Source organism: Asparagus officinalis, chromosome 6 (genome assembly GCF_001876935.1).
Source record: "Asparagus officinalis chromosome 6, Aspof.V1, whole genome shotgun sequence".
NCBI lineage: Eukaryota > Viridiplantae > Streptophyta > Magnoliopsida > Asparagales > Asparagaceae > Asparagus > Asparagus officinalis.
In genome coordinates, this window is record NC_033799.1 from 20,766,187 (window position 1) to 20,775,521 (window position 9,335).

Here is a 9,335-nt window from a genome sequence, read left to right on the forward strand (position 1 = left end):
GTGTAAAAAAGTGGGTCCCAATGTCAGCTTTCATCACTTTCAATTGTTTGTTTGTAGTTGTGAAAATAGTGTAAAATGATTTCATATGCTGATGTGGCTTGTAAAGTGATTTCATAAAAAAAGACATGATTTTAGGAGAAAGCTGACCTTGAAGTCAGGAAAAAATAATAAAAAATAATTCCAACCAAGGGAAAGAAAAAGAAAAAAAAGGTCAAAAAATAAAATAAAAAATTCCCGCACTAAACAATTAAATTAAGTTTCTTGCTCGCCACGCTGCCCCTCTTTTATCAATTGCTCCCCTCTGCCCTTTTTGACTTCGGATCAATTAATCAGCAAGAAGAGGGGGAATAAAAAAAAAATGGAAAAAAAGCAAAGCAAGAGGAAGACGAGTCCATCCCTCGCAAATCTCTGCATCGAATCTGCGAGCTCCAGCAGAGAGATCGTCGAGACATGGCGACGTCAGAAGCAATTAATCAGCAAGAAGAGGGGGAATAAAAAAAAAATGGAAAAAAAGCAAAGCAAGAGGAAGACGAGTCCATCCCTCGCAAATCTCTGCATCGAATCTGCGAGCTCCAGCAGAGAGATCGTCGAGACATGGCGACGTCAGAAGCGAACCCTGGAGCGCCTCCCCTCCCACCTCGCCGACGCCCTCTTCCGCCGCCTCCGCCACCGCCGCCTCCTCTACCCTTCCCTCCTCGAGTCCGTTCAAAACCCCAGCCCTAACTTTTTTTTATTTTATTTTGGACCTTTTTTGTTGGAGTCTGTGAAATTTATTTTGATTTTGTGCAGGGTTTTCCAGCATTGCGTTGAAGAGGTTGATCTGAGTGGGGAGAGCAGCGTGGATGCTGAGTGGATGGCTTATTTGGGGGGATTTCGGAATCTTCGAATTTTGAAGCTTTCGGATTGCAGGAGTTTGAATAATCATGCTCTTTGGCCTGTTACAGGTATCAATTTCTAAATTAAATTGTGGTAATTTTTTATGTGCTTTTTACCTATATACTCTCAAATCAACCATAACCGCGAATTTACCTTCTAAATCTAAATATTTGCCAGTTTATGGCAATTCTAATGGGTTATGTTAAAAAACTAACGATCTTTAAGTTTGGGGTATTTCACTAAGTATGGTTGAATTGGGGGTAAATTTAGAAGACATCTAGATTTGAGGGGTAATGCAGATATGGTTGATTTGGGGGTATATAGGTGAAAAAAATCTTTTATCCTATTGGACTATTTTTTTTCCTCTTCAAATTTTCATTGGGTGTTCTGTAAAAGTTTGTGCTTTAAATAGGAAAGGTTTCGCTTGTGCTAACAAGCAACCAGGCTTGCCTATTGTGGGGGTTTACATTTTAATTGCTTTGTGCTGGGTTTGTTCTCCTTCATTGTGACAGTTTCTAGCTTCGAATGGATTTGAAAACCTTTGATACTATGTATTCCGTGCTTACATTGAATCCTTATCATAATCTTTTAATAAAAGATGTTCAAAATAGCTGAAAAGTCTGAATTCTGTAGTCCTTTTTGGAGCACTAAGTGAGAGCATTAGGTGAGTTTACTGCTATGTTAAGTCTCTTGGGTACTCCATGCTATTTAACTGTTAATCTAATTCATTTATGCGTATACATTTTACTGAAAATTGCACAAGCTTAGCTTCATTCTTAGGTTGCTTCTCAGATACAGAACTGCAAATATTGTCCAATAGTTAAATTATAAATTTTATGTAGATGATAAAATTTTAAACATTGAAAGGTAGTTGAGCGATATATTTAAATTCATTATGCGTGATGGTTTGAGTATTTGGAATACACACACAAGGTAAATGGTTAGTATTGTTAAAATTGGAAAAAATTTATTCCAAATTCTTTTGTTTCCATCCAATCATCCCTTTGTATTTGGAATTTGGGCATGTTGAAAGTGGGTCCTTCATCTCAAACCTATGCATGTGAGGAAGGTTGATGCAAGAATCTGCTCCTCCTTTGGTGAATCGTAAACCTCCACAATAGAGCTATGGCTGCTAAGCATGACTACACCAGACTCATGTTTATGATCTCCTGTATCAGTGTGATCCCTCATCTATAAGCTGTATGTGCTTTAAGGCATAACATATTGTCTCTTTCTTTTGCCTGTTCTGTTTTTTAGGAGAAACTACCGAGCCACAATGCCTTTCTTTTCATTGTCCATTGTATATTTGTATGTGATTATAAGTTTTTACCATAGGAAGGGGGTAAGTCGCCGGTAAATGACAAATGACTACGTTGGAGATTATTCCTCTCAAAAAAAGTGTAGTTATTTGTCAATCACAGCTCCTTTACCCCCCGGGGTGTTCCGGTGAGAAAAGTTTAAACTTCATGAGGGTTTTCTGCTATGTTACCTGGGTACTTCTGATATGAAGCCATACCCATAATGGACACGTGCCCATACCCAAACTCCTTCTCCTTGGACACTCTTTGCATATATGCATATATTTATTCGGGCATGCAATCGATTACACAATACATGTGTTAATTTAACAAAATTGTCATACATTTTCTGGACATATATCCCACACTTCACATCCACTTCTTGAAAGTTGTTGGACATAGATCAGTTCGAAATTATGATTTTAAAGGATCGTTTGGATGTCTAGTTCAAAAACTAGTGATTTTCCAATTTATAACCCGCATAATAAAAAAAATGTTATAGGAAATTTAAATCTCATCAGTGTTCTCATATGAATTATTAATTCCAATATATAATATATGTGTATAGATATATTAATATAGTCATGTACTCGTACCCTACTTTTTACAAATTTACTGTGTCCTGTACCCATGCAACATATGTTCTCTGAGATAAGCTAAAGTTCAGGGGAATTACTATAATAAAAAAGTTAAGGAGATTTATCTGCACATTCCCATTTATTTATTTATTTTATTTTTTTGGGTTTTTTTTGTTGTATGACATCAAGTTACAGATTTTTATCTATCTATTTTTATCTATCTAATCACATGTGTTCTGTCTCACAACTTTACATTCATTAAGTTGATTATGAATCTGATCTCATATGTATATGATCTTTTTGGTCTTAGGATTGGATGGTTTAAAAGAGTTGGACTTGTCAAGATGCTCAAAGGTTACAGATGCTGGTATTAAGCATGTGTTATCTATTCCAAGTTTGGAAAAGCTATTTGCATCTGAAACTGGCATGAGTGCTGAGGGTGTGAAAGCTCTCTCCTATTTTACAAGTCTGCGAACCCTGGATTTAGGAGGGATACCTGTAACTGACAAGGCACTGGGTTCATTACAGGTATCTTTTGAATATACCTTTATATAATGTCTTCCATACTGAAATTCACAATTCAGCTACTATATTGTTCTCCCAACAGACGTCATTTGTTTCTGAGGGTCCAATTACCAGTAATTCCTGACGAATGTTCCCTCCCTTATGAAAACTATCTGAAAATTCTGTTACCATAAAGTTAAACAGTGATATTATGATGCTTCCATGATAGAACTGAATGGAAGAATAAGATTCATGTAGGCGACCCCAAAATTTTGGGATAAAGTTCTTTTTGTTGTTGTGACTTTCAATACAAAATTTAGCATAGTGCGGTTTTCGATTCTTGTACTCATAATGATTTGTCTATTTTTTTTACCGCATTGATTGTACTAATGAAATTGTGTTGATGTTCACTATGGATCATTCTCTTATCTTGGTGCAGTCGTTGGCAGGGCTTGAGTACTTGGATTTATGGGGCAGTGAAATTTCCAACAATGGAGCTGCTCTTCTTGAAAATTTTCCCAGATTGAACTTCCTGAATCTAGCTTGGACTAAGGTCACTGTGTTGCCACATCTTCCTTCAGTCACAACCTTAAACATGAGTAACTGCACCGTCCATGCTTTATTTGATGGAGAAAGCAAAACTAGAATTCCTTTGTCAAAGCTTCTTTTAACAGGAGCTACTATTGTTGATCCTAGCGAAGTTCTTAGAAATGTTGAAGCAAGCTGTATGACCTTCTTAGATATTTCTGGCTCTTCCACTTGCAACTTCAGTTTTCTTGTTAATATGAGGCGGCTGGAGCATTTGGATCTCAGCTCAAGCAATATGAGCGGTAGTTTAATCGATGATTTAGCACATGTTGGAGACAATTTGAGGTACTTAAATCTCAGCAAGACCAAGATCACCTCTGAGGCAATTGCTTTGTTGGCTGGTCATGTGTCAAACCTTGAAACTCTCTCCCTTTCGTACACAGCAATTGATGATGCCTCTTTGCCATATATAGGGATGATGACTTCTTTAAGAACACTTGACTTAAGCCACACAGGAATTCAAGGTATGAAATCTCTCCCTCAAAATTTTGTCACTTTGACAGAAGATTAATATATGTTGTGTTCTAATCGTTATTTTTTATGGGAATAACAGGTTTTCTTTCGGATAAAACATTCTCACTGATAGAGCTACAGAATCTGAGTATTTTGGAAAATCTGAATCTGGAAGAGACTTTAGTTAGAGACGAGGCTTTATATCCCTTGGCTTTCTTTAGAGAATTGAAATGTTTATACCTGAAGAGCAATAATCTTTCTGATATTGCCCTCCAAGCTTTATCATCACCTCTCCCAAATTTGCAAATTCTAGGATTTCGTGGTGCTGTGCTGACAAACTCAGGGCTTCTTTTGTATAGTCCCTCACCAGTGCTTCGTACGTTAGACTTGAGAGGATGTTGGCTTTTAACTGCAGATGTTATTTCATTATTTTGTAAGCATCATCCTAGAATTGAAATCAGACATGATGTGAATTCTGCTATTGGTTCATCCTCATTTCAAAATCCTTCAAAAGGACCAAGAGCAAGGCATGGGGGAGAAAAGTTACTCGAAGTCCCAATTTTAGTAGGTATGAATTCTGCTATTGGTTCATCCTCATTTCAAAATCCTTCAAAAGGACCAAGAGCAAGGCATGGGGGAGAAAAGTTACCCGAAGTCCCAATTTTTGTAGGTATGACTCTTAAATGATTGCACTATTATCTGTAAGATTTTTAATTAATTGTTGCATTCACATCTAATTTCTTTTTTATTGTGGTAATTGTTTCAGATGAGAGAATAAAGTACGTTCGAGAGGAACTGTTGGACTTGCGGTTTTCACCCCTATCAAATCTCACGCTGCAAGGACGAGAAATGTTGCCAACGATTTTGAGGAAGGAGTAAGTACTTTGTATTTTGTATTGCATCTCAATTTTTCTTTGAAGTGCATCTGCTTTGCTCAATGCTTGAAGGAATCTTACTTCTGTAACCTGTACTTGGCGCCATGTCATTTTAGCCCTATCACATGCAGCAAGCCTGAGATGTGCAAATTAACTCAAAGGATGATTCTCATTCTTGTTAATTATCCGTAAGCAGATGACTGATATTGGGTGATTTTTCCAATGAATTTGATTCCAGGTCAGATGCTTAACCCGGAAAATAGCAGGAGGGGGAAAACCCCATTTGAGGAGAATGGTATTTGAGGGCTTTATCTTTTTTTTTTTCGAAGAAAAGTTCTCGACAGCCATTGTTAATGAGGATATATTGACTGTCCCATAGAACGTAAGTATGTAATCTTCAGAGTACTGCTGGGGGAGAGAGTTACTGCTGAGACGTCTGTAAATGGAACCAGCATTTAATTTTGGTTAAATTTTTGTTCGGCTCATCCCATCTTTGTCCAAATTTTATTCTCATTATGACAATCTCGGCAGAAAGGGGGACACTGTTAGAAAACAAACTTCATAAAGAAACAATGTAGTCAAAGCTAAAATGGCACAAGGCACTGATTATTATTACACAAATTCAAGATAAAAACACTCTCCTGGCTAACATCACCCTACGGCATTACAGTTATTTCCTCTAATTAACCTCCTAATACACTAATAACCATTGCTCTGTTTCCTCCAACTCCATGATCCCCAGCTGCCTCCCCCTCACGGCGACACAAAGCTGCAATAACAAACGACGCATCATGATATTAGCTGAGCGAAAAAGTTGAAGAAAATCAATTGCTTAATATGCTAATTGCAGATGCACCCCTATATTACCCATGATTTTTCTAAATGTTTTTTTTTTCGCTTTGCCAAATAATAAATATTAGGAGACCTTTCAGCAACACACTGACGTCACACGCAAATACAAGTAACTGGGAGATAATTAGATTTGGACGTCAACTATCTAATTATCACAAAATACAATTAACAGAGAGATAATTCGATTTGGACGTCAACTACCTAACTATCATACCTATCACAGTCCATGGTGGGGGAGAGAGTGAGATTGAGGTTGAGCCCGCACGTGCGGGGTAACACCGCAGCACGATTGAGATCAACCATGGGGAGCCGAGGGGCGATGGACTTGATGCAGTCGCAGACGGCAACTCGGTCCGCCACCGAGCCCGTCGACGCGGTCTGGTTGAGGGCGGCCACGCCGCTGCAGCATGGGCCGTACGGGGCCCAAGCCCTGTCGGCCAAGTAGGCGACGCAAGGCGTTATCATACGCGCCACCATCTTGCACGTCGGAGACATGGATTGGGACGGTGAAATAGCGATCGCGGAGAGGAGGAAGAGTAGGAGGAGGAGGCGGCGGAGGGGGAGAGCCATGGGGATTGAAATGATTGATATATAATGATGATGCTGAGTTAACGAGAGGGCTGGGATTTAATTAACTAAGTAATTTAATGGGTGAGTGTATGATTTATAGATGGGTGGATGAGAGGGTGAATGCATCATGAGGTTGTGATGGGGGCGAGGGAAGGTGAGGGATGAGGATTTCATGGCTTTTCATTCGCATCAGCATGCATGAAGGTGTGAGGGGGTCTGCTCATCTGCTTGTGAACTTACCCCCCTAGGATCTAACAATATCTCGGATGTATTTATCAGTTATAATCTTCCATAATGATATAGTTTTCTATTTGGTAAAACTTCAGCGGAGGTTGCTCAAAGCATTTGACCAAATATTATATGAGTCCTTAATGTTTGAAAGTGGTTCCTAACAAAGGTCCATTCTATAAAGTCCATTAAATCTCGCTGACTTTGTAAGACATGGTCTTGCCTTGCTACTTCCGCGTTAAAAAATTTAGTTAAATTCTAAATTTAACACAAACTTATAATTTGACTATTTTTGTTGACGCGGTAGGAGAAACTAGGATCTCACTAATTTGTTTGCTAACATGATAGCACCACATTATCGTCACGTTTGCGAAGCTTGCCCAAAGTTTATAAAAAAGGATCTAAGTTGACGTTAGGGACTCCACTGATGATTTTCAAACATTAAGAATCTAAATGATATTCCGCTAATTTTTCATTCACCTCAATTGAACTTTTATGTTTTAGGCATGCCCAAATTGACATTCTCAAACTTCTAAGTGCTGAAATAATGGCCTAGGCAAGCCTTATAGGCCTAGAAATAAGGATTCGTTTACTTACTATGAGCTAACAATTTAAATTGGCCAAGAATGGATAAAATGAAATGGGCGCGAGTCCAATTCATACGTAATCCGAAACAATTTGTCTGACTAAAGTATGTTTGTTCGCGCAGAAACAACTATGAAGTTAGTAAAGCAAAGAAAACGGAGGATATTTCTGCTATTTTTGGACAAAAAAATTATTTATTTCCATTGAAAAATTATGTCTACTCCTTCCTTAAATGCTACTGTGACATCTATACCGTACCTCAACTTCCTAGAAGTTGTTCCCCTCCTCAGGAGCCCGAAACAACTCGGAAGTAGGGAAAAGCATAAGCATGCGTAGGGCCAAACGAAAGATTGAGCATGTGAAAAAGGGATTTTCGAAGTCAATCAGAATCTAGCTTAATTATCTCTATCTCTTGCACGGATTTATATGTAACGTAAATCCAAGTTTATGCACAATTCCATTAAGAATCCAAAATATGGCACCAATAGGAGGGACAAGTGAGGTGTCCCCTTCCTATTGGATAATGAGTTGGTTATCATTAATGATGATCAACTTATTATCCAATAGGAAGGGGACACCTCACTTGTCTTCCCTATTGGTCCCATATTTTAGGTCACTGTAGCAAAGCTCTTCCATTAAACAGTAACACATCTTACTATATCTCGATTGCAGACACGCCCTTATGGCGCTATTAGTGCGGATAAGTCTCTTGAGAGAACCTTTTTTCTTTCCTATTTTAACCTTCTCAATGATTAAAAAAAAGGTTTTGCTATAAGGACTCAAAATATGGGACTAACAGGAGGAAACTTTCTATTGCATAATGAGTTGGTCATACCAGCTCATTATCCAATTAGAAGAGGACACCCTACCTACCCTTCCCGTTGGTCCCATATTTTGTTTCCTTGGTGATTTTTTCTAAAAAAAATCACTCAAGAGGTCTATCTAGTAAAGCTATAAAGTATCTATCCGCAATTAACGCTTCTAAAACTTCTCGCTTGAAAGAATAAAACTCCATAAAAAATGATACAAGGTGGCAGGAGAGGATTCACGTGTTTCGCTGTATCAATTCTAAATTGATGAATTCAGGGTCATATCAGTACAATTAAGTATCAAATCCGTGTGAGCAACTATCGCGTCAATGCAACCATTGACTGAAAATCTGCGCTCAATAATGAATTCAGGGTTTTGTCGGAATGCATCTGTACAAATTAGTTGGGGAGAAATTAGCATTAATCTAGAATTAATGAGCCTTAAATTAACAAAAGTTTAAATTTAAGGGTTTTTCTATAGAGTGCTCATAGGCACTCTATAAAAGAGGAGAGAGATAGAAAGAGATGATTGGGGAGGGGATCCCAATATAAATCAGGTGGGGCCCCTCCTCAATCATCTCTCTCTCTCTCCTCTTCTATATAGTGCCCATAGACAATCTATAAAAAAACCCTAAAATTAATCTTAACCTAAAAGTTATGGCTATTAAGTATTGACTCAAACTTCTATTTAAACTCATCGTCTTTTCTTATTTTATCCGATGCGAAACTGTACTCATGTATTAATCACCTCAACTAACTTGGTTTATTAAAAGAAAAACATTGACAAAATTTGCGATATGAATTGTTAGTTTCGAAGAAACCAATCGTTGCTTCAACTAATCAACAAAAAATTCAAACTGTCAAATCATAATCTTGGACTTGGACGAAATGAACATGCGAACATGACTACTACCAAATAGTTAAGGGTGTGTTTCGATAGATGTAATTGGAGCTTCATGATGTTTCAGTTACACCTAAGTTTTAAAAGTATTATTTAGTTAGATATTATTGCAATATCAAAAAAGTTATAGTAACAACAAAATAAACTAAAAATAGAGGTATTAAAACGACACTTAAATTTAAACATGTTACAGCACCTTGAGTCAGAACATCATCAAC

At 37.7% G+C, this 9,335-nt stretch overlaps 2 protein-coding genes across 5 annotated transcripts; one reads left to right on the plus strand and one right to left on the minus strand.

The window, feature by feature from the left end:
• On the plus strand, positions 298 to 5,908 carry LOC109844543 (internalin-I). 4 transcript variants are annotated; one of them, XM_020413620.1, is made up of 8 exons: positions 298 to 450; positions 595 to 699; positions 790 to 944; positions 3,063 to 3,280; positions 3,696 to 4,308; positions 4,398 to 4,967; positions 5,064 to 5,172; positions 5,289 to 5,908. In XM_020413620.1, the coding sequence occupies exons 1-8, from the start codon at positions 359 to 361 to the stop codon at positions 5,362 to 5,364; spliced, it is 1,938 nt and encodes a 645-aa protein (XP_020269209.1). In that variant the 5' UTR covers positions 298 to 358; the 3' UTR covers positions 5,365 to 5,908. The 4 variants fall into 4 exon arrangements, with proteins under 4 accessions (XP_020269209.1, XP_020269208.1, XP_020269211.1 ...); XM_020413619.1 differs by having other exon boundaries at positions 301 to 358; positions 503 to 699; XM_020413622.1 differs by lacking the exon at positions 298 to 450 and having other exon boundaries at positions 475 to 699; positions 4,398 to 4,781; positions 4,884 to 4,967.
• On the minus strand, positions 5,748 to 6,664 carry LOC109844545 (non-specific lipid-transfer protein 1-like). The gene is made up of 2 exons (XM_020413623.1): positions 6,239 to 6,664; positions 5,748 to 5,941 (listed from the first exon to the last, which is right to left on the minus strand). The coding sequence occupies exons 1-2, from the start codon at positions 6,592 to 6,594 to the stop codon at positions 5,926 to 5,928; spliced, it is 372 nt and encodes a 123-aa protein (XP_020269212.1). The 5' UTR covers positions 6,595 to 6,664; the 3' UTR covers positions 5,748 to 5,925.

Excerpts from the sequence above, each read along its gene's own strand:
- LOC109844543 (XM_020413620.1), top strand. The coding sequence starts at position 359 with ATGGAAAAAAAGCAAAGCAAGAGGAAGACGAGTCCATCCCTCGCAAAT. Across the intron at positions 451-594 it reads AGCAGAGAGATCGTCGAGAC|ATGGCGACGTCAGAAGCGAA; the intron begins ATGGCGACGTCA and ends GATCGTCGAGAC. Across the intron at positions 5,173-5,288 it reads CCAACGATTTTGAGGAAGGA|CCCTATCACATGCAGCAAGC; the intron begins GTAAGTACTTTG and ends ATGTCATTTTAG.
- LOC109844545 (XM_020413623.1), bottom strand. The coding sequence starts at position 6,594 with ATGGCTCTCCCCCTCCGCCGCCTCCTCCTCCTACTCTTCCTCCTCTCC.